The 25,036-nt window shown below is 45.0% G+C and overlaps 1 protein-coding gene across 12 annotated transcripts in view; it reads left to right on the forward strand.

Annotated features, from left to right (window-relative positions):
• The first annotated feature begins 39 nt into the window (after positions 1 to 39).
• Positions 40 to 25,036, forward strand: part of ARMH1 (armadillo like helical domain containing 1) — a 36,548-nt gene continuing 11,551 nt past the window's right edge. For 2 of the 12 annotated variants that reach the window (XM_036233009.1, XM_036233003.1), the window contains exons 1-7: positions 3,602 to 3,851; positions 13,242 to 13,365; positions 14,407 to 14,636; positions 17,316 to 17,384; positions 18,323 to 18,489; positions 19,544 to 19,740; positions 21,995 to 22,079. In XM_036233009.1, coding sequence (XP_036088902.1) covers positions 14,425 to 14,636; positions 17,316 to 17,384; positions 18,323 to 18,489; positions 19,544 to 19,740; positions 21,995 to 22,079 — 730 coding nt within the window. In that variant the 5' untranslated portion in view covers positions 3,602 to 3,851; positions 13,242 to 13,365; positions 14,407 to 14,424. Of the gene's footprint in view, positions 189 to 253; positions 7,330 to 13,241; positions 13,370 to 14,406; positions 14,637 to 17,315; positions 17,385 to 18,322; positions 18,490 to 19,543; positions 19,741 to 21,994; positions 22,080 to 25,036 lie in introns of those variants that run through there. The other 10 variants (XM_036233015.1, XM_036233019.1, XM_036232990.1 and 7 more) reach the window with 9 other exon arrangements.

A 25,036-nucleotide genomic window follows, 5' to 3' on the forward strand; every position in this document is an offset into this window, starting at 1 on the left:
ACCTCCCACCCTAGCAACCACACCGAGTCTCTAGCGGAGCCTCTCGCTTCACCCCACTAGCGTGGCCCTAGCAACCAGGCTCCGCCCCGCCCTATCCCTGGTCTTCGGCCATTTGCTGACTCACGACGTGGATCAGGTATTGGTCAGCCGGGACGCCGATCAGAAAGAGTCCCCGCCCACCTATGTAGGTAAGAGGGTCTGAGAGAGGTTTGCGGTTCTCTGGGAAGGGGGTGGGTGGGGCGGGGTACCAGTCTTCCTTCACCCCGTGTCTTGTCCTACTGAGTGGTCGGAAGTGCCCTTTGGCTTACATCATCTAGCTAACTCTACCATCGATCAGCCGCAGCTCCGAAAGCTGAGGTTGAAAACCACACAAAACAACCTAGGGGGCTCATGCCGGCCCCATCCTCCACCCTGTAGGACGGTAGGACGAGGCATATTCTGACTGGTGGGGTAGGAGGCAGTGAGGGAGTTGGAGGTGGGGGTTGAAGGGTGGGTAGGGTCTTCAGGGGAAGACTTTAGAGAATGGCCTGTTCGTGGGAGACACAGAAGGGCTAGGGAATACTGTTTCTTGCATTTATCCATGCATTTAACAAATATTTACTGTGCAGCTATTATGTAGCTGGGCTCTAGTAAGGATTAAGCTTTTGGCTCTAACTTTCATAAATCTTAAAAGGAGAGAGACATAGAGGAACCACTCATGAACCAACTTTGCAGAAACTCAAAAAGAGGAACTGAGCGATGAGTTCCAGAATTTATGAGGAGATATTAATGTGAGAGTAACCTTGGAAGAACAATTAGGCCCAGATCCTGGATAGTCTTCGATGCAATCTCATCTTATTGGTTGATCTGATTTATGATAAAAATTTTCCAGTGTGTTTCTTATGAGTGCAAGAACTTAGACTTTCCTCTAAGGACAGTGGGAAGTCATTTCAAAGCTTTAGAAAAGGAGTAACAATGAGATTTGTATTTTAGAAAGACCAATGCAGAGAATGGATTGGGGATTAGGAGGAAGGAGAACAGTCAGGAAGTTGTTTCAGTAATGTGGAAGGATAACAGGGGCTAAAGCATGGAGAGGTAGCAGAAACAAATGAGAATGGATTCCTTAGATGCTTATAAGTTAAAAAGAATTGGACTTGGTGCCTGGTGGGGCAAGTAGAAGAAAAGATGACTTCTAAATTCCTGGCTCAGGCAAACAGAAAGGAGAGGAAGCAGAGTTTTTTGGAAAGGGTAAGTTCTGGGCCTGGAGAATTTGAAGTGCCAGTAGGACATCCAAATGGAGGTGTCCGGGAGGCAGTTGAGTGTGCCTGACTAGAGTTTGCAAGGTAAGTCTAAAATGGAAATAGAAATGTGGTAGTCTGTAGTGCCTTATAGGTAACAACCACACCAGTGGATTGGTTTGTTGGGCTTGCCCAGAGAGAATGTCTATGTAGAGTAAGAAGAAAAAAGGGCCAAGGACAGAGCCCTGAGAGGCACTCAAGTCTCAGGGTCTGGCAAAAGAGAATGAACCTGCATAGGTAATTGAGATGAAGTGTCCAGAGTGGTAAGATAATCAGTAGTAGAACGTGGTGTTTCAGAAGCTTACAGAGGAAAGTGTTGAAGGCCCATGACTAATCGAATAAAGTCTGAAAAAATCTACTGGATTTAGAAACAAGGAAGTTGTTGGTGACCTTTGCAAATGTGATTTCTATGGAGTTCTGGAAGCAGAGGTCAAGTTACAGTGAGTTGAGAAGTGAGTGGGAAATTAAGGAAGTGAAGACTACACGTACAATATAGTTTCAAGATGTCGGGTTCTTTAGGAGAAAAAAGAAATATAGCAGTAGCAGGAAGGAGACACAGGTGTTTTCAAGTGTAAGAAATGCTGTTGGTATGGATCCAGCAAAAGGAAAAAGATAAAATTATAGAGAAAAAAAGGTAACTGAGACAGTAGCAATCCCAGAAAAAGAATAACAGGGAATTCAAAGCATTGATGGAGAAATTCACTTGGAAAGGTGGAGAGACATTTGTATTGTAACAAAAAGGAAGAAAGTATGTGAAATTAGTTCATTAGTAAGTTTGGTGGAATAAGTTGAAGGAATTCTTGTTTGTGATGTATTTTCTCTGTGGAACAGACAAGATATCTAGTGAGAGAGGGTTTGGAGACAATGTGCAAGGTTTGAGAAGAGCAGAGAGAGCGAAATAGCTGCAATGAAGAATGGGAATGGCAGCATACAGATTTCTGGGCAGTTATGAAGCCTGTTGAGGTTGATGACCATTAATTTGTAGCAGAAGCAATCTGCATCATTGTATATGACAGGTATATTTCCCCCAACAATATTCAGCCATCTAGTGGTGGGTGCAGACAGATTAGTTGAACAGGTTTGGGTTTTATCAGGTGGTTGAAATGGAAGGACAGAGGGCAAGGAAGTTGAGGATCCTTGCAAAAGGTTGAGATGATGGACCTTAGAATCTAACTGCATAAGGGAATGTAAAAGTTTTATGGACTGGGGATCCCAGTAAAGTCAGAAAACCCATATCTTGGAAATAGATGGATGAGAGAGTCATGATCAGAAAGTGGAGTCATGGCATTTGTGTAGTTCCAGGTGATGACAAGGCCTAGGATGTGGTCATGGGTGTGTGTGTTGCTGAAGTGGAGAACAGAAGACATTCAGGATGCTGACATAGCCATTGAAATCCCCCTGGATGATGGCAGGACTTGAGGAGGTGAAAGGAAAGAGAATGCTTGTTTGCTAGGTACTGAAGTCCCTGATGAATAAATTAGGTTGTTCTGGAATCCAGATGATGGCACAAGGAGGTCAATACAACTGAATGGCATAACCCTCAAAGTAGCAAAGGTTTTTATAAAAAGGTGGTAGGATAGGGAACTGGGTTGGGCTTTGGTGAAAGAGAAACTTAGTCCCACTCCCAACCCTGAGATCCTTGAGGTGGAACAGTATAGGCAGCCTCCACCAGGGAGGGCTATGCAGAAGTGGCACCCTAGGGGAGAGGCAACTTTCAGGGCAGGCTGGAGGTAGGCAGAGCAACTGTGGAGAAGCTGAGTGGAGGAGACTTTCCTAATCAGGAACAAAAGCTTTCAACGGCAGAGTAAGAAGGTTGGGAGGAGAAGGAAAGGTAGGAAATCAGTTCAAGCAAGATGAAGCATAGAGCAATGAAGGGGTGGGGAGAATGTGGGTAATGAGGTTATGACTGATCTAGAGTTTCATTTTGTGGGGAGAGCATGAGGGCAGATCTATGGAGTAGAGTTGGAGGCAAAAAATAGTCTGGGGATCAGAAAAGTGGGATCTGTGGGTAGAAAATGATGGTAAGTCTGGTGAGAGGATGAAGGCAGAGGATTATGCAGGAAGGATAGGGGAAAGATGGTCTATAGGGAAAGGACGGAGGGAAAGGCAACTTTTGGGAAGAGATAGAGCAAATGGAGTCTGTAGGGAAGTGATGGATGTCAGGAGGGGTCTGAGAAGAGTATGAATGGGGAGCAGAAGGTAGGGGGTCTGTGAGAAGGAAGTAACAAATTATAGTGCATATGCCCTGTGTCTATCTCTCAGACACACTCTCTCTCTTTCTCTCTCTCTCTCTCTCTCTCTCTCTCTCTCTCTCTCTCTCTCTCTGTCTCTCTCACACACACACACACACACACACACACACACACACACACACACACACAATGGGGAACTGAGTGTGAGGAGTCAGAGGGGAGCCTGAGGAGGGCTCTGTTCCAATTCTGGAGGTGGAACCCACAGGAACAGCACACAGTGACTGCCTTGTTGTCTCCGAGGCCATCTGGGAATAGTGAACCAGTCTGACCGCTCACGCCCTAGAGGCTTCCTGCTTTTAGAACCAAGTCTTTTGATTTCAGGGTAAGAAAAGCCCTCTGAGAAATTTTATTTAGAAACAAGACCTAGTGACCTTTTGATTTCATAATACCTCTTCTCACTTGTTGCTAAGGACGTTTGGCTTAGTCCAAGAGCTGGGTTTTGAGATTTTGTGAATTTAGTTTCCCTGCATGAAGAACCATTTGGCTGCTATAGAAATGATTTATAGATGAGTCCAGATTTATTAATCACGTCTGAAGATTGAGAGGAAATTAAAAACAGAGGGTCCACTCTGGGCTGAAGACAAAGTGGGTTCGTCGTCCTTGCAGAAGACCTTGCCAAGGTTACAAGGCCACAAACAAACCAATTTGGACTGAGGTTCCTAATCCGGATTTTAATTTCATGTGCTTTGATTTTTCAGACCATTTTCTCTCCAAGGTAAAATAATGACTCTTTTAATTGGCTGCCACTTACAGAGAGACTCCAGTAAGCGTGATGGCATACATATATTTTTCTCTGGCGTTCCCCTTGTGCTTCGGTTCTTCTGATCAAGCTGGTGAGGCCGACTTTTGCAGCATGCTGCATGCCGTGACCAGTTGACTATAAATTAAATCCTCTTTTCCAAAAGCCATTTTCCATTAGTGATAATTTGTTTGCTTCTCATTTCCTCTGATCATTAGAGTCTCTGGTTGTGAGCACAAAATTGGAAATAATTTCTTCGACGTCGGAAAAAAAAATTTCTCCCCTTCTCCAATGCCATTTGGCTGCAGCTGAAGAACATTTTGGTTTGCAGAGGAACAGTTCACTCCAATTACAATTTAACTGACCATTCATGGCACTGAATCCCTGTCCTTAGTGTCCAAAGATGACACCACTACTGACATTGCCATTTCCTGTCATAGCTGTAAAATGCCTCATAGAATTTGCACTGGCCTTCTTGGCTGGAGATTCTGCCACTCTGCACATGGCAGCTTTGGGAAGTTGGTCATTTTATGGATGTACATATCACAGACACTCAGATATACCCATCTAAACAAGAGCTGGCTGATTTCTTCTCTTATACACCCAGCAAGCATTTATTAAACCCCTGTATTGTGCCAGGCATTATACCAGGCCCTGGGGACCCAGAGATAGGGGAAACCAACCCGTCTTTGAGGGACTCACTCTATAATGGGAGGGAGGGTTAAGTTTTACAGCATAGTAGGTAGGGGAAGAGGTAGCATAGGTGGGACCACAGAACCAAGAGGCCCTAGTCATCTTGAAGAATTAGGCAAAGGGGAAAAGTGAGTCTGGTCATTCCGGGTGGCAGAGCAGCGTTGACATGCAGAGAGGACCTTGGAAGGGCCTGGGGAGTTGAGAAGTCCAGGTCTGTTGGAATATGGAAATGATAAAATGAGGTTGGCCTGGAGCCAAGTTTTGAAGGGCTTCTATGCCACTTGGAGTTTAGACTTTCTCCTGTAGGCCAGAGGGCGAAATTTGGGAATGAAGAAGGAAGTGTAGAATCTTGAGGGAAAGGCTTTGTTTATTTACTTGGGTTGGCAAAGATTGAGCAAATGTTTAAGAGGAGTCAGAGGAGGTGGAAAGGTCTAAGATAGAGGGTCAGCATCTAGCACTTGTGGGAAGGCTAGGTGCTGATATGGGAAGGCTAAGAATGGAGGGGTGAGAAGGCAGTTGCACTCGATGGGCCCTGTTTTCTCTGTGAAATAGTAAGCAAGGTGATCCAAGCCTCCTCCTTGACTTCTCGCCCTCTTTCGTCCTCCACAGCCAGTCCAGTCAGTCACCAGATCTTGTTACTTCCATGTGGCATTTCTTCTCTCCAAATCTAGAATCGTCAGGATCTTTTGCCAAGATTACAGAGAACGGACTCCCAACTGGTGCCCCACCTCTTGTCTTGCCCCCCCCTTTCAATCATCTTTCTATACTGTAGTCAAGATATTTCTAGAACAAAATCTTTTCTTGTCTCTCTTGACTTAAAACTCATCGTTGCCCTCAGGATAGAGTGCAAACCCTGCAGCAAAGCATATAAGGCCCTTTATTCTCTGTCCTCTACCTACTTCCTCATCCTCATACTGTGTTCCAGCCATTCTGAACAACCCCAGCAATGAGGATAAGAGTGAAGCTTTATTGAGGGGTTTCTATATGTTAGGTAGTTTATTGACCCTTATGAGGTATTATCACCTCTTTCTCAGTCAGATAAGAGAACTGAAGCCTACGGAGGTTAAGTAATTTACAAAAGTCACAGAGCCAAGAGGTGAAAGATCATCTAACTCCAGCGTCTGTGTCCCTAACCACCACACTGCCCTGCCTCCCACTTGCAATTCCTCACCTCTTCAACTAGATGCTAATTGACTAGATGTCAATGCCTTTCAGCCTGGGTGGCAACTCCTCAGAAATCTTACATAACAACAGCCACCACCCTAACCAAGGCTGAGTCAGATGTCCCTTGCTCACATTCCCAAAGTATCCTATGTTTACCCCATCGTAGCACTAATCACCACGCTGTTGGAATTGAAATTGCTTAATTACAGGGCTGTATACCACCCCAAAATCGTGTACCCCTTGAGAGAAGAAACTATGTCTTTTTCACATTTATCCCAAGAGTCCTAGCGCAAGAATGGGACACACTATCACTATTTGTTAAATTTCATGTGTAATGGAATTGCTGTAGTAAGGTTGAAGATAGGGCAGAGCGACTTCTGCTTGTGTTTAAGACAACTTACTGAGGACTTCCATAGAATGTGACAGGCACTGGGGACTCGTAGTTGGGGTGGAGGGAGGCAGCAGCCAAGGGTACAGGTGGTCAAGGGGATGTCATGGTGCCAGGGAACTGGGGAAGAAAGCATTCCGAGTAGGAGCCAATGGTCAGCGATGTTAGTTGCAGCAACAGAACAAGTGAGCAAAGGACTAATGTCCTCGTTGAATTGGTCAGAGAGACTGGCTAGAGTGATGGAAGTGAAGAGTAGGGGTGCGGAGAGAGAGAAGCCAAATTGCAGTGGGTTGAGAAGAGAATGGGCAGTGAGAGAACAGAAAAAAGTGTAGACAATTTTTAAGAAGCTCTGCTGTTAAGTGAGATAGTAGGACAGGTGACTGGAGGGGAACATGGGGTTGAAATAAGTCGTTTTTGTTTTCATTTTTGCTTATTTTTGTTTTAGGGTAGGCAAGAATTAATTAACAAGAAAAATGCCTAAATGGTAGGGGCCAAGTGGCTGGAGCAGCATTTGGTGAGTGGTGACTGGATATCTCACAAAACCGCGTCTTTAGGAACTCTATAAAACATGGAGCGAAGAGGAGAAGGATGCAGATTATTAGCAGGGGGCCCAAAAGGGGGCCTTCTGGAGTTTCTTTGGCAGCCCGATATAGAGGTTTAGCAAGGAGAGCGAAGTTGAGGATCCAGTGACAGAAGAAACCAAGGAAGCCAAGGACTGACTGAATTTCAGCCACCGTGCGTGGCGGTCGGAGATCACGGACAGCTTGTAAGCGGTAGGCTGTAATGGCTCGAGTGGAGGGAAAGAGAGAGACCAAGGTAGGTTACGGTAGATTGGACGATTTGAGCCTTAGAGGGGGAAACACGGTAGCCTTTTGAGAATAAGAAATTAAGGAGGGTGGTAGAGGCTCAGAGGCATTCCTTACGGGAAAGAGAGCAGACAAGAAGATCATCAACATATTGAAGTGCAGTGGAAGGTGAAAGGTCACAGGTGACTAAATCAGAGGCTAGGGCTTGGCCAAAAAGATGTGGGCTGTCGCGAAAGCCCTGGGGGAGGACGGTCCAGGTGAGCTTTTGTGTTCGGTGTGTGTCAGGGTCTTCCCAGGTAAAGGCAAAGAGGAACGTAGGGTCGGGGTGTAAGGGAATGGTAAAGAAGGCATCTTTAAGGTCGAAGACAGAGAAATGAGAGGTGTCAGGGGGAATGTGGGAGAGCAAGGTATACGGATTGGGAACGACCAGAGAAAGAGGGACGACTGCAGAGTTAATGATACGGAGGTCTTGGACCAGGCGGTACTGGCCGGAGGGTTTTTTAATGGGGAGGATTGGGGTATTACAGGGGGAATTTGTAGGGACAAGGAGGTTCTGTGCCAGCAGGCGAGCGACAATAGGTTTTAATCCCTGGAGGTGTTGCTTAGAGATTGGGAACTGGGGACGGTTGGGAAAGGAGGTGGGGTCTTTTAGTTGGATACGGACAGGTTCATGGCGAGTGGCAATGGTAGGGGTGTCTGTATTCCATACAGACGGGTTTACATCAGGAAGGAGGTTAGCGACAGGGAGTGCAGGGTCGGGAGATGAAGTTGGGTGGAGAACCATCAGGAAGGAGGGTGCCGCGTGGTTGAAAGAGTTGGGGGCATGGAGTTTATATAAGATATTGCGGCCTAGCAGAGGCACGGGGGAGGAGGGTATGACTAAGAACGAGTGGGTGAAAGGGGTCCCTTCATAGGAGCAAGAAAGGGGTTGGGTTTGGCTGGGGTTAGAGGGGGTTCCGTCTACCCCAACAACAGTGACCTGGGAAGGAAGAGTAAGGCCCGAATGAGAGGGAAGGACTGAATAGGTACCCCCCGTATCCACCAGAAAGGTGATGGACTTACCCGCTACCTGGAGCATGACCCTGGGCTCCGCGAGGGTGACCGGAGTGCCAGAACCCGGGCCTCTTCAGTCTTCAGCCAGGCCTAAGAGCTCGAAAACCAGGTGTTGTCCTTCATCCGCCCCTCCGCGTGGAGGCGCCGGGGAAGGCCGGAGCAGTCAGACTTCCAGTGGCCCGGCTGCTTGCACTGAGGGCAAGGCTTTGTCGGTGGTCGAGGATTGGGGCATTGGGGAGCCCAGTGGCCGTCTTTGCCACACTTGAAGCAGGCACCGGGTGGCACAGCTTTAGGGCGGGTCCCGCAGGCTGCAGCTGCAGATGACTGTGGTCCCCCCAACACAGGCCGCAGGGCTGCAACCAAGGCTTGGGTTTGGAGGCTGACCTTTCGTTGGAGGCGCGCTTCTAGGGCGGCCTCGGCCGTTTCCTCTCTGGCATTGAATACCTTAAATGCCATTTTTACCAGATCCTGAACCGGAATCTCGGGACCATCTTCAGCCTTTTTGAGTTTCTTTTTAATATCAGGGGCAGACTGGGAGATGAAACGAGAGGCTAGAACGGTAGCCCCGCTGCGAGAGTTGGGATCTAGACCGGTATATTGAGTCAGAGCCTCCTGGAGGCAGTTAAGGAAGAGAGTGGGGTGAGTTGGCCGAGAAGGAACCGAGGCGTTTTTCAATTTGAGAGAGATCATGGAGAGAGAAAGGAACATGAACCCTGACTACTCCCTCTCCTCCGGCTTCCTCTCGGAGAGGAAGAAGGTGGCCGGTAGAGGAGTCAGGTTCACGGGGATGAGATCGAGGAGGCATCGGCGGTTGTGGCAGGGGTGGGGCTGAGGAATCGGGGGACGGCGGGAGCTCAGCTCGGGAAGGCGGTAGGGCGGAGGAGAGCCGAGGAGTTCGGGGAGGTCGTGTTCTGGGGAGGGATCAATAGGCGGCTTGGGAGATGGGGGTGAAGAGGAGGCAGTGGGGGGTGTGGGACTTGGGAAACAGGGTGAGCGGTTAGGGGAGCGGGCCAGGAGGATTTGGACGGTAGAACAGGGGGAGCAAAGGTCTGGACGGTATTGCAGATCCCAAAAAGCCTGTACATACAGAACTTCGGAATCTTTTGAGTTCAATTTACAGAAATGTTCTAGGTCGTTAAGGACTTGATAGTTAAATGTGCCCGTGGGAGGCCAGTGGGAGCTATTGGTCAGGTTATATTGTGGCCAGGCCACTCGGGACAGAAAGAACAGTTTTTTCTTTTTTTAAGGCAAAGTTGGCCAGGAGGCACCCTAGGGGTGTCTTAGGGTCTGGTTTAGACTCAGCATTGCCCATGGTCAGTCTCTCCCTTTGTCAGAATTAACGGATCTAGCCTCGCCCTTGGAGTCGGGAGCTGGGAGGAGCGTCTGCATCCCAACCGGAGACCCGGGTGGGAGTGGCGAAAGCCACGGGGCCAAGCCGGGCAGTCTCAGAGAATGACCAGTGGCGGGGGCCCTAACAGAGGGGCCGGCGGTGGGGGAGCCCTAGGCACGGCCACGGCTAGGGCTAGGCCCCCCGAGGAGGCGGCTAAAAACCCCTCCCGGGTTTCGGCACCAAATGATCGGCCGGAGGAGACAAAAATGATGGTGAGATTGAGCCAAAGCGAAGTATAAAACAGGCTTTATTAGGGTCTGCGGGCGAGGTTCTCTGGTCCCAAGGAAAGGCGCCAGAGAAGTCGCACGTGTCTGGAGTATAGGCGTGGTTTTTAAAGGTTTTGGCCCAGGATGTCGGTGGGGTTACAGGGCGGGGACTTTTCTGTTTGGCTGATCCCGCAGCCCGGGAAGCCTCTCCTGTAACTTTGGTTGTAAGCCGTCGGCCATCTTAGGTATTGAGCTACCTTCCCGCTGGCGTAATAGTGCCCATGAGGAACCGAACATTAGGAAAGTAAAAGGCAAGTAGGGAAATGTTACCTGCCCTTAAGCATCGTAAGAAATAACAAACTAAGTGCCAACAGTGGAGATTACTAACAAGAAACAAGTCAGTTCAACCTCTATGGGGCTTTGTGCTTGGAAGTACAAATTACCACAGAAGGTCAGAAATGAGGTATGGAGCCAAACATGGGGGTTGGCCGAGGTCTGTTTGGAGAGCACTTTGCCCCCATCCCAGAGCTCCTCTCTCAACAGCAGCTACTCTAAACTCTTGCTGCATAAGGAGGAAGAAAAACTCTGGAGGCATCCATATTCAGAGGCCTCAGGCAATGTTTGAAGGTGTTATGCCCCGACTCGTATCTCCACAAACCACCAAGAAGCTGACACCGATGCAAGAGCAAGAGGGAGTTTATTTCAGACTCGAGTCCCGACCGCAGTCCGCGCACCAACGCAGCAGTGAGTAGGAGGCGGTCCCAAGCATGGGGCTTCAGGGGTATTTGAAGGGAAAAACCGTAAGCATGGGGAGCGATGTCTTGGTGTTACAGGATTGGTACAACGAGCTCGTCGCCTAGCAGGATTGGCTGGGTGATGGCACCAAGGAACAAGGCGGGGCATTTGGAGAGTTACTTTCCATAGTTGCTCTGATTGGCTGAGTCTAGGGTGGGTGATCGTCTCACTATCTGCAGCTTTTCCGGGAACTGGCCTGTGCTTAAAATGGAGTCTTATACCTAAGATGGAGTCACTTTGGTTGTTCAGATGGCAGGGATGAGATACAGGGTGAGAAACTGGGTGGCAGAAGGAAGGGCTACACACTGCGTTGTGGCACCCCCAGCCGGGCCTCCACCCCTCAGGAAGCCAGTAGCCAGGCACTTATCACCCCCACTGTCTCCTCATCCCTGAGAAAACAGAAAAGACTTCTCCAGAGGCCCTGAGGGCCCCAGGAAGAAAAAAAAAAACCTCCACTGACTGATGTTTATAAGTTCCTCAATGTAAAGACTAGTTGTTGACTGATAAAGAAATTTCCAAAGACCGAAGGCCATAGCACCTGATTAAAAGAGCCCACCAAGGGCCTACTATAATAATAAAAAAGACCTGCGCCAAGATCTATCATCATACAATTTCAGGAAAGGTTTTAAAAGCAACAAGTGGAAAAACGAGCCACAGACAAAGGCATGGGAATCAGAATGATGTCAGACTTCTTGACAGCAGCACTGGGGAGGCTCAATTCCAGAGAAGCTTATTTCTAACATGGAACTACATACCCAACTAATCTAACATGAGATTCAAAATAATTTTCAGACTTTCAAGGACACACACAAAAAAATAATTTTCATTTCTTAGGAAGCTACTAGAGAATGTGTTTCAACAAACCAATAGTGTAAACCAAGAAAGAAGATGAGGTAGATCCCAGAAATAAAGCAATCAACAGAGAAGAATGGCAAAAGGAAATCCCAGAACAATGTTTGTGTACCAGGCCTACCAAGCACCTGGTCCAAATGAGCAGAAAGACTGTGTGGGGCAGAGGTCTCCAGGGAAAAGATGGAACTGATCAGTTAAGGGTTGAACATTTGGGAAAATCATTGCTACGTGTTTAGAACATATTTAGAACATCTAAAACATTTAGAATAGGTCTAGGTACTTAGTAAACTAAGCAAATGAAAAAAAAAATTAATTGCAGGTAAAACCAATTTATAAAAGGAAGAAATATAATGTTACAACATTGACCAATGTTTATCGGTCAATGATATAAACAATAACTATTGATTGTGAGGATAGGGGGGATTCAAGTGGTACAAGAGAGCTAATTCCTCAACTGCCAGAATAAGAAATACATGGTGTCTCAAGTTGATAAATTGAATAATAATAATGTATTAGTTTGCATGGGCTGCCATAACAAAATATCACAGACCGAGGTGGCTTGATAAACAACAGAAATTTATTATCTCACAGTTCTGGAGGCTCTGATTAAGGTGTCTGAAATCAAAGTGTTACAGGGTTGGTTTCTTCTGTGGCCTCTGCATGACTTGTGTGGATGGTGGACTTCTATTGTCTTCATATGGTCTTTCATCTGTATGTGTATGTCCCCTAATCTCCTCTTATAAGGACGCAAATTATGTTGAATTAGAGCCCACCCTAATGACCTCGTTTAAACATAATTACCTCTTTAAAGACCCTATGTCCAAATTCTGAGGTACTGGGGTTAGGGCTTCAACATGTGAATTTGGGGGACAAAGGGAACACAATTCAGCCCATGCCAAGTAGTATAAATTCATTATTTGGAAATATGGAGGTAAACACCAGAAGAAATAGCCAAAAGAGTTTAAAGTGGCTTCCTCTGGCATGAGACTGGAGGATAGCAAGGTATGAGGCAGGTACTATTACTTTTGACATTGTACTCAATAGCAAGTGAGGAGCTGACCTCGAACCCGGTCTGACGCCAAATCTCATGTTCTTCCACTCTACAAGATTTGGAGCTCCTCAGGGGCCCTGGCAGCACCTTGCACAGTGCAGCATGATGGGCCTTCACTACATATTCATTGATTTACAGCTATATCACAGTGACCTTTAAAGCTGACATTTGTTGGTTTTCTTTTTCCATTTAAAAACAAAGATGGTAAGGAAATATTAAGATCCAAGGAAACATCAAATGGCCATAATGTAGAGTGTCCAGCTGAAAGTTGCCTACCGTTGGTGTCCTAGAATTGGCGGGTGCATCTCTGATAGCACCTTGAGTTTTGGTCCTTGAATGTGTCTATCCACAGCAGGTCAGGGGCTCAGGGTGATTTCCTGACTGACAAAGCTAATGGTAGTCTTTCAACCCCTCCTCCCTGAGGTCTAGAACAGCTACTCATTCCCGTTTTCTTGAGGCCAGTTAGGCCACCGAAGGTGACAATGGCTTCTGAGAATTATTCTTGGGGCAGTAATAATCATTCACAGTGATTGATGTGTGATCCCATGAGGGGTTTTGGTCATTTTTGTGTTTAGGTTGATCCACAGTTATTCACCTGGCTGTTGAGGCTGACAGGATTTCGTGGTTGTCTCCATCCCAGAGGCTGTGTGATGCCTTTCCTGTGAGCACACATCCAGTGTCCTCTGGGGAGTAGCAGAGGTTGGTATGTACGTACGTCTGTCTCAGCATGCCTCAGATTATTGCATCCTAATAAAATTCTGATAGCTGGGCCCCATCAATATCTCAAATACATGTGAGGAAATGTTAATTCAGAATCAATTTTAGGATGTTTAAGGCTGTAAAATCCTTTTAACTAGATCTCTGGCGAGGATGTAGAAGCACTTTATGGGACTGTAAATTTCATGTTGAACCGTCTTGGTGAAATACACATATCCCCTACACACAAGCTGTTCTCTCCATATCAATCATGGCCCCTGCAAGTAATGTTTCACAAATATTCTGTAAATCACAGAAAACCCCATGATAATGTGAAATATGACTTTCACTTGTCTGTTAGACAAAAGAATCACACATGCCTCTCTCCCATCAGCACTAACATTTGTTATGGATAATAACACTTTCAATCACAACTATTTTTGGAAAACGGGTTTATTTTAAACCTTCCCTCCCCCACTGAAGACACTCTTCCAAGGACACAGACTCCTACAAACCACAGCCCATTAATCCAACTATGGAATGGGAACTTTTTCTTTCCACTAACTTTTTTTTAAAAGTTGTTTTTAAGAGAGTTAGTATAAAATCCCAGGTACAAGGTTAAGAAGCACTTTACCTTGGCTGATTGGCATAAGAGGAGGCCAGACCTCTAAAGACCCCAAATCGCTGACCCTGTGTGAAGTGAGGGGTGAGAGAAGCCCAGGTTTTTAGCAGGTACCATCATCTCAGCTGGAGCCTGTGCTGCTTTTAGCTGCTGCCAGCAATTAAACCCAAAGAGCTAAATTTTTAGCCCTTAAACCTGAACCGAGCATTTACTACCTTGATATTTTTAATTCCACGACAACACAGCTAGATCCTCCTTGTTCAAGTAGCAGGTATATTTTAGATGTCACTACATCCATGTAGGTCACAGAGGCTCACCAGCTGCCAGTTGATTGCTGGAAAAGCAAAACCCTTAGAGTAACCTACAGGATTTGCATGGTTCTAAACATTTTGGTAACCTGGCTGTTTTCCCTCCCTCTGTAGCGAACTTCAGGACTGATCATGATTATGACTTCTATAAAGGAGCAGGCAGCTATTAGCCGGCTCTTGAGTTTTTTGCAGGATTGGGACAATGCTGGCAAAGTCTCAAGGAGTCACATTCTCAACAGTTTCATTGAAACCAACCAAGGCAAGACTGCCCCTGAGCTGGAGCAGGAGTTTTCCCAGGGAGCCAGCTTGTTCCTGGTACGCTTAACCACCTGGCTTAGACTCACGTATCCTTTGCTGAATGGAAAAAATAAAAAATAAAAAAGCCCATCTTCAAAAGAGAAAAGGAGAGAAAATTATTGATGGAGCCCTTCTCTCGATTCTGAGATTTCAGAACAGGACATCTGGTGATCAAAATATCATCCCCAAAGTCAAGAACTCCCTCAGCTTCCTGTCTTCCCTAACCTTTTCTCACTCCTAACCCCTTTTGCTCCCAACACAGTTGCAGTGGGTATTCCTTCTGTCTAGGGCTCATCCTCTATTGTTATTGCATTTGAATCCCCTCCTACCTTCTCAGAGACTTTATTCCGTCTCTCCTATAGCTTCCGTCTTTGCCTCATTACCAGCTTTTTTCGTCAGCATTTATATCTACCCAGATTGCTTGTGAGAAATAAAGAGCCCAGGGACCTTCTTTCTTTCTACCAAATTGGGATCTTAGGGTTGGGGTAGGGAGGTAGACTGGCAATCTGCATTTTAGACCCTTGTCGTGCACACTAATACCTGAGAACACTGCACTTACGACCAGTGTCCTTCTTCGTATCTTAAGTGCCAGAGTGCCTGACATTTAGTGCACACTCATCGATGCTCATTGAATGATTGAATGAACCACACTTCTAATTTACAGTTGCACATTCAGTTTCTACACCTTAAATTTCTCTTAATTAACTTTTTGTGACCTTGTCATACAATAGAGAAAATAGACTGGCATTTCGAATCAGTGACCCCATTTCTCCTCCCCAGCCCTCCAGTTACAGTGGATTTTGAAGGAAAACAAATCAACATATCATCATTATATGTTGCACAATTGGCAACCACATAATCTACATAAGCTCTGAACCCCTTTTTTAACCTTGAACTTCCAGAATATATGAGTAAAACTAAGGATTTATTTATTATCATGACAAAATTATTAGTTACTATTTATTAAGTCTTTTTTGTGTTCTAGGCACTGAGCTATGGACTGTACAAATATTATCTCATGTGAGCCTAACCCCAAGCCTATTAGGAGATTGGTATTGTCTCGTTTTATAGTTAAGAAAGGTGAGCCTTAAAAAGGTTGAATAATTTACTAGTAAGTGGCAGAGATAAGGTCTGAAATGGGTCTGTTTGGCCCAAAGCTCATATGCCATCCACTCCATTTCAGTATCTTTCACCCAGTGGGCAGTGCAGACCCACAGTTCTACCTCCAACGCCATACAAGGAAACAAGCTGCACAATTAGCCCCAAATCCTCTGTTTGTCTACAGGCAGGAAGGCCTGACAGTAAGAACTCAGTTCCTGGTTCCATCAGTTTACATTGGGACCTTGGACAGGTCATTAATCTAAGATGGTTTCCTCATGAATTGAATGGAAATACTAAAAGCACCCACTGCAGGGTATGGTGAGCATTAAATGAGACAATGTAAGCAAAGCAGTTAGCACAGTGCCTGGCACACAATAAACACTTAGTACTTGTTAGCTACCTCTGATATTGTAGCTGTCTGCAGCTAATTGCAGAAATAATGGACCAGAAATATATATAGTGAGTGGCTATGAAAATAGGACTAGCCTGAGACAGAAGAAAAAGAAGGTGTTGAAAGTTGATCAGTTGATGTGGTAACCGAAGAAAAGAGGGACAATGGACTGAGGCAGGAATGGGGGCTGAGGTTTGGGGGAGCAGGGTGGAGGGCAGTGTAGGAATAGAGGGGCTACCCTGTGGGCTGATAACCTAGCCCCCAGCTATAGTGACAGTAGGAAGGGGAGCCCGGCTCCAGAACAAACACTGTTTTTGCTGTAAAGAGTCTCCTAATGAGCCAATCTGTCTCTACTTCTCTTGGCATCCTGGGAACCAGAGTGCAGCAGAGATCATTTGCCTCATGCATCCCCACCCCCCCTGTCCCCCCGCAACAAAGCACCATTACCTCCACCCCATTACATCAGCTTTTATCAGTCTTGGAAGCTCTCAGTCATCCTCCATGAGCTGCAATAATTTTAGCTAATTTCTTAAGTGTTCTAAGAGCCTACGATGTGTTATGAGCCTAGTAATTGTTGACTGGTTCCCTCTCTGTTGTGGCTTGATTTCATACCTTGTATCTGAGCTGATGCGTGCTCTGGGTGCTTTATTACAATGAAGCTTTTTGCAAAGGCTCACATTAAAAACAACATTAAATACTGAGGTTGTTTTAAATCAGAGTTTAATTTTTCTGCCGTCTCCTGTTGTTCTTATTAGAAAGACATGCAATTCTTCATAAAGATACTGACCTCCAGTATAAAGCTTTGAGCAAGTACAAAATTGAGAATTAATGATGAAGCTGATTATTTTCAGAGAAGTCTAAGAATGAGGCACAAGGTAATGAACTATGCTGAGACCCAAAAGTGCAATGGTCATGGCGTAGAGAGGCTTGGAAAATTGCCCCCCAGCTTTCTCCATGCACCTTTTATTCATCAGAGCCTCCGTATTCTCTAGAGGGCCTGTCAGAGCCAAGGTGGCTTAACTACTGGAGAACGATGAACATGCCTACCAGCACCCCATTCCTCCTACCCCGTGTGTGTTGCCCCTTCTCCTTCATCTTAGCGGCCCCTCTCAGATAAAGGACACAATTCATCTGTTTGTCATCCTGGGCCATTGATGGTACCAAAGATCAGACACGGGATCTGGTTTCTCTGTGGAGAACCACCCTAAAATTTGCTCTTTAACTTGTCATACAGCTATATGACTGGCTCGTGTTTAGAGAAGCTTCTAAGGGCCATTGGCATCTTTTTATCATCTGTAAACAGGTGAGTTCTGTTCTGGATAGATAAGCGTTCTCAGTTTTTCTATCGGGCTCATGGTGTCCTTGGCATTCACACCACATGGGAGCAGGGCTTCTAGTCATCCTTGGGTACCTAGTAGCCCTCAGGATGGGTCCAGGGGTAGTTCAGCTGTGGTCCTGCTCTAGTTGCTCCTCCATCCCATGTTCTCCATAGACCTTTTGATAGTCAGCATCCTCTTGGTTGTGAAATACAAAAAAAAAAAAAAAAAAAAAAAAAAAAAAAAAACAACCAATTCATTATAGACCAGGAAAAACAGGAATTTATTAGCTCACTTAACTGAAAAATCCAGAGGGTAGAAACTCATATTTCAGTCCTGACTAGATCCAGGAGCTCAATATATATTATCAATACTTTGTCTCTCCCTGTATTTTTTCTCCATTTCTCAGCTCTATTCTCCTTTGTGTTCATAGGCCTCATTGTGCTGTGGTTCTCAGAAGCTCCAGACACGCATTCCTCTATCTCAACCACACCAAAAAGAGGGCATCTCTTTCCCAAAGGCTCCCGAGCAAGTCCTAGGTTTTGATCCTCACTGTACCAACTTAGGTCACACACCTGGCCCCAAACCAATGACTGCAGTCAGAAAGATGACATATCCTGTCACGTGCCCATCCTACCAAAACCAGATGGCTCATGAGTGGTGGAGGGGTGATCCTGCAAGGGACAGTATTACAAGAAGAGCAACAGGTGCTAGGAAGTCATATACAAGAAATGTCCATTGTATTGAACTTTCTCGTTTCCTGTTGGAAGGAGTAATTTCTCAACTCTTGTGTCACTTTACCTATGAGCATTTCCTGGATAGGAGGACAAAGTTTATAAAGAAAGGACCTTGAGATCCCGTAGAAAGGTTAGTCCCAAGAAACTTGACAAACATCTAATTTCTACTCTTCTATCACTCTGGACAGTAATCGCTACCTTATAGAATTTCTTGAGGTTGGAGGCGTCCTAACACTCTTGGAGATACTAGGGCTGGAGAAGATCAAGGAAGAGGACAAGAAGGAATCCATCAAACTACTTCAGGTTATTGCAAACTCTGGCAGGAAGTACAAGGAGCTCATTTGTGAAAACTATGGTGGGTACTGTGTATGACAAGGGTGAATTCCCACATCTCCCCTGGGGCCTGGGTGAAACGGTGGCAGCACCCAGCACTGCTATAGGCAAATATGTTATGAAACTAGTTGCACTGGAAGCACTTTGTCTTGTGGACTCAATTAGCGCCTGTCCATCTCACCAGCAGAAGACCCAGATTTATGATTTTCCTTTGTTGCCATTTGCTCAAATCTTTACATGGTGGTTTTGGAACTACTTTCTACTTTTCATTTATTTATTTATTTATTTATTTATTTATTTATTTATTTATTTATTTTCATGCATTCATTCGACAAAGATTTATCGAGCCATTGCCTAAAATCCTTTGTGAAATTGAGTTATGAGTAACTCTAGAAATAAAATTGAAGTAAAATTATTGAGTATGTGTGCTGGGTATATGCTAAGGTGCTAAGAATACAAAGATGAATAAAATACAGTCCCTGTCCTCAAGGAGCTTATAGTGTGGTGAGAAAGATAAATAATCCAGGATTTTCAGTACAATCCGTCAAGTGCTCTGATTGGGACAGGTAAAGGAGATACCATCCCCACATATCCCCTTTTCAAAACACTTCTCTCACTGTACTTTAATCATGGTTCTCCATGTGTCCCCCAAGGCCTCTCTGAGCCTCAGTGTGTTCATTCATAAAATAGGACTAATCTCCTTCTCAGTATAGTTTCTGGGATTTAATAAGGCAGTAGTTGTCATTTTGTAAATTCCCAAGTGCTATACATGTGTTAGTTATCACGTAGCAATAAAAAATGCATATGTTTTTTTATTTGTGCATTTTGCAGAGCTGTTTCAAATTTTAAAATAAATTTTGGTAAGTTGACATGCCTATGCTGAAACAAAATCCTCCAGCCACGTAACTAGAACTGAACATGACCATGATGCTACATGAGACTGAGCCTCCATTTTGCTTTGCTTGAATGGACTTGGTTAAAAACACCTTAATCTTATTAACTCATTATATAATCTCAAATGAAGATCGTTTTCATAAATCCCTTCCAATTTAACATTTCCTCTCTTCTTTGTTCAGGTGTACGATCCATAGCAGAATGTTTGGCAAAGTCTAAGTCAGAAGAGACCCAGGAGGAGGCACAGGTTCTGTTGGATTCTTTGGTCCATGGTAATCCCAAGTACCAGAATCAGGTGTACAAAGGTCTAATAGCTTTGCTGCCCTCTGCATCTCCAAAAGCTCAACAGCTGTCCCTGCAGACTCTCAGGACTGCCCAGGTGAGCCCAGGCTGCATGCTCCTGTGGTTCTCATTCAAACACGGTAAACTTACAATCGCCTTCTATAGTTGCGCTCCATGCAGGCATGAGAACTAGAGCTCAGCCCCCCACTGCATGCCTGCTGTTCAGTCAGCATTACTTCCAGAAGGCCAAGGCATGGCAGAGAGTTCATGCCTCCCAGCAGAGTGATTTTTCCTATTTACTTAAGGATCAGAAAGATGTTGGCAGACTTAAAAGCTGTTGAGACAAGCAGCAAAGATGATGAAAGGACTGTATAAAAGATTAAAGGAGTCAATTTGATAGGGAGAGAATCATGGTGCATTTATAGACAGTGCATAAGTGAGGACACCAGGTCTCCAGTGGTAAGGAAAGCTCCTTGTTTTTCTCTTGGCTTCTGCCTTCCTCTCAGTGCCCTGGAATGGGAGCAAAGTCAGATTTGGGGCATGGTGACCCCTGTGGCCACATGTAGACACTGCGCCTAGTAAGGAGGGAATTACAAACTCAAAGAATGGTTTTGAGACGATTCATCAAAAGCTCTCAGGACTGCTCCAGGATGGGCTGGCGGCAGGGGAACGATTGAGAGATCGAAGAGATGATAAGACCTGAACTGTAGCAATGGGAATAGAGGTGACCAGGATACACAGTCATTTCGGAGGCAGAATGCATGGGACTTGGAGAAAAATAAGAAAAGTAGTCAAAGATGACGCTCGGCTTTGGACTTAAGACAGCAGAGTGAGTTGTATGCCACCAAAAGAGAGCAGGAAAAACCAATTCGATTTGGAAAAAGGTTTTGACTCAATAAAACCTTGGCGGCTCCCATCTGAGGAGCAGGCCAAACTAGTTACAGAAAATTAGATCACTTGTTTAAATGATACTGAATCCTGAGCCTTCCTCCCATAGACTGACAGCTCTCAGGTGGCCTTTGGTAATGCCTTTTCTTTTTAAGCTCCTCAAGTAATTTTGATTCCTAGCTTGACCGAAGAATCACTGTTTTAAGACATCTAGTAAAGATGTGCATTAGACAGTCGAACATAAAAGGCTGAAGCTCCAGAGAGAGACCCACGACGAGGATGGCAGTTTGGATTCCATGAGCAGAGAAATGATAGCTGAGACGACAGAAGCGAACATCACTGGGCAGAATGTGCAAAGGAAGAAGAGTTGAAACACCGCCAACATTTAAGAAATGAGCCGAGGGAAAAGATCCAGCAAAACAGATCTGATTATTATTATGATTATGTCCATTTTCCATTAAGTGCCTGCTACATGTGTTAGGGCCTTACTTATACTATCTCTTTTAGTCTTCATAATAGCTGATGGAGGCAGGTATTATCCCCCACTTTAAAGGTGATGGAACTGAACCTTAGGAGGGCATTCAGTGACTTTTTCAAGGTCACACACTAAGTGAGAGGTATTTACTAAGTGGGCACTTAAACCCGACTCTCTCTAACGCCAGAGTCCTTATTCTTTCGACATCCACTCTACCTCTTTGAAAAATAATGATGAAAGCCATAAAAGGAAAACAGGAAAAAACAGGGCTGTGAAAATCAGAAGGAAGAACTTCAATAAGGAGGACATGATCCACTGGGTCCTATATAACAGAGAGATTAAGTATGGGTTGAACTGAAAGATGGCCTCAGCAGGAAAAGTTTTGGTGAATCAGGAGACTGTTCTATGGCAGGAAAAATTAAGGTGCAGCAGCCTGTCAAAGGATGAAAAAGTGGCTTCGCCTGGGAAGCTTGCGAGTAAAGGGAAAAAAAGAGCAATAGCAAAAGAAGACCGAGTTGAAGGACAATTTTGTTCCATCTGTTGAGCTTGAGGATGTTTAATGCCAAGGCAGAAACCAATGCATGAGTTAAACGTTGAAGATATAGAAAAGAGGAGTTCCTTGATTGGATGAGGTTCCTGAGGGAGAGAAGATTTAGGATCTTGGATGAGTTCCACTCTCCCTGGCCTGTGCCTGTCCTCCCCAAAGCCAGGTAGCCGACTTGTCCCTGCACCTCTAGCAAGTGGCAACTAGCCCTGACTGGATGCCTCCTAAGCAAGAGAGTTTACTGGCAACCTTGGCAGACTCTCTTAGTCAATTCTTGGCTGCCCATATCTGCCCCTCCTCTCAAGCACAAAACTTCAGTGACTCCCTGCTGCCTACCCTCTCCCTGTTTTGTCAGGCTGCCAAGCTATTTGGAAGGCTGCTTTTCATTCCTTCCAGTTGGACCAGATCTAAAGAGTAACCACCTTGTCCTATTTGTCTTGTCAGTCAATTGTTGGAACCACACACCCCAGCATCGTGGACTGTGTACTGAATGTGCTGTGCACAATGCACCTGGAAGTCCAGTATGAAGGTAGGGGTCTGCTCCACATCACTAACGGTGGCAGGGAGAGCCAGGCAGATTCTCTCTGAAAAGTTCTCTCCTATTCCCAAAGAGCCTTGTTGAGTTTCCTCGATAGCCTTGGCAGATGGAAGATGCTGATTCGGTATTGATCAGCAAGTTATCAGAAAATGACAGTTGTGTTCTATACTTCGCATCAGCCACATTGTGCTTTAACGGGTCTTAGAATCTGCTGGGGTCCAGATCTGGCCTTGGTTCCCAGTCTTATATGATGCTTCTGTCTAAACGGAAATCATCCTGAGGTCTATCCTTCTAAAAAACTAAGTTGGATAATGGTAGTATTAGTGAGTTTTCATCTATTGAGTAGCCCTATGTGCCAGCCACTCTCAAAATAACCATGAGAGTAGAGGGCCTAGTGCATATTAGATGTTTGAATGTTCAAATTAATGAATGGTGGAGGGGTAGGGGTTTTTTTTTGTTTTTCAAACTAAAGCGTTGAAGCGCAGAGAGATTAGTGTGTTTCTCAAGGTTACACAGCTAACTAAATTCAAACCAGATCTGTCTGATTCCAAAGTGTATGCTTTTAACATGTAGGATATGGCAGGTGTTTATAAGATGTTATTTCCTTCCCTGTTCCTATAGTGGTTCAGAGAAGGGAGATTTTGTTTTCAACAGGAGGGCTGGAGGAAGGTTTCACCAAGAAGGTGGTGTTTGAGCTGAGCTTTGGAGCATGGGGAGGATTTAGGATGATAGAGAGGAGCAGCAGAGGGAATTCTGGAAAGGGAGATGGTATAAACAAAGGCCTAGACACAGGGAAAGTACAAGATGCGAGACGTGACAGGTAGATCATTTGGTGGAGGTTTCACACAGGTAGGTCTCAGCCTAGGAAGACCTAGAAAGGTAGGCTAGGGCCACATTGTGGAGCACGTTGAATACCAGGTGTTGTAGTGGGTACTCCCTTCAGTAGGTGGCATGGAGCCATTGAAAAATGGACTCTGAACAGCTAAATGGCAAGGAAAGCACTGCCTCAGGAAGATTGCCTCTGTAAGGTGGCACACTAGGTGGGCCAGAGCCACAGGGACACCTGAGGCAGGAGGCCAGTTGGGAGGCCTTTCAGGTTGTTCAGACAACAAAATAAGAATGTGTTGATCTAGCTGGATACATAGGCCCCAGAAAGAGGGAGAATGGACAAAACTAGGAACTGCCTGGGTGTGGACAATGAGATGGCGTATGGAAGGGGGAACAGGGAGGGCCAAGGAGGCCAAGACAGAGAGGAAAGGTCTGGGCATCGATGCATATTGGGACTCCTATGTCCAGGATGACAGGTTGAGCCCCAGGTACAAGAAGTCTGGAAGGGCCAGAAGGAGCAGGCAGGTACTGGAGTTCAAATATGCAAGTGAGATTCTAGGGAAGATCAACAGAGGTCAATATCGATTATTATGTTTTTTAATATCAGTCAATTTTTCTTTCAGCAATGTTGCCAATTTTGTATTTATTTGACCCCAGCAGATATGCCTGGGTATGTGGACCTTATATGTTGAGAAATAATGCTATTTAGAAATCTATTACCAGCTAGAGCAGAGTCTTCTGGCTGGGGAGGAGTTGCCAGGGGCGGGGTAGAGTGGCAGAGGCACCTGAGTAAAGCCCATGCCAGCGGCAGAGGGTTGTTGTTGCTGGCACTGGAGCAAAGGAGTGACCTGGCAGAGGAATCATGTTAGGAAGCTTTATCAGATAACCCCAAGGACACTAGATTGTGTGATTCAGCATTTACATAACTTATGAAGTGATCATCCCGGTAAATCTAATACCCATCTGACACTATACATAGTTACCATAATGATATTATTGGTTATATTGCTTACACTATACTTTACAACCCTATGACTATTTTGTAACCACCAATTTACACTTCTTAATCCATTTCCCTTTTTTATCCATCCCTCCAGCCCTCCTACCATCTGGCAACCATCAAAATGTTCTCTGTATCTATGAGTTTGTTTCTGTTTTATTTGTTTATTTTGTTTTTAGATTCCACATGTAAATGCAATCAAATGGTATTTGTCTTTCTCTGACTTATTTCATTTAGTGTAATACCTTTTAGGCCAATCCATGTTGATGCAGATGGCAAGATCTCATTCTTTTTTATGGCTGAGTAATATTCCACTGTGTGTGTGTGTACCACTTCTTCTTTATCCATTGATGGACTCTTAAGCTGCTTCCATATCTAGTCTATTGTAAATGCTGCAATGAACATATAGATGCATATATCTTTTCAAATTAGAGCTTTGAGTTTCTTCAGCTGAATACACAGAAATAGAATTACTAGGTCCTTCTTTGTCTCTTATTATAGCCTTCTTTTTAAAGTCTGTTTTGCCTGGTTTAACTATTACTACCCCAGCTTTTTGTTTGTTTGTTTTGTTCCCATTTTCATGAAATATATTTTTCTATCCCATTACTTTCAGCCTGTATATGTCTTTCAATCTGAAGGGAGTCTCTTGTAGGGAGTCTCATTTCTTTTCATTTTATTCCTACTTGATCTCTCAGCTACTTTTGACCCAAGTGGTCAAAAGTAACTTGCTTTCTTCGCTTGGCTCCTGTGACACCACTTCCCGTTTTCCTCCTGCCCACTGGTTTTGCCGTAATATCCTCTGCTAGTTTCTCCTATTTCTCTACCAGATTGTTGGGTCAACATACTTCTCATATCTCTATCGACACATTCTCCTGTGTGATTTTTCTAGTCCCGTGCCTTTAAATATCATATGTATTATATATTCAGACACCAAATCTGTATCTGCAGTCCCAATCGCACCTCTGAAATCTCCAAGTGGATACCTAATAGATATTTGAAACTTATAGCCAAAATATAACTCTTGATTTTCTTCCCAAAACCTATTCTGCCTGCTATTTTCAATAAAAGGTACCACCACCAACCCAATTGCTCCAGTAGAAGGTATAGGACTAATACCAGA

The sequence above is a fragment of the Rousettus aegyptiacus genome, unplaced genomic scaffold (assembly GCF_014176215.1).
Source record: "Rousettus aegyptiacus isolate mRouAeg1 unplaced genomic scaffold, mRouAeg1.p scaffold_m13_p_1, whole genome shotgun sequence".
Lineage (NCBI taxonomy): Eukaryota > Metazoa > Chordata > Mammalia > Chiroptera > Pteropodidae > Rousettus > Rousettus aegyptiacus.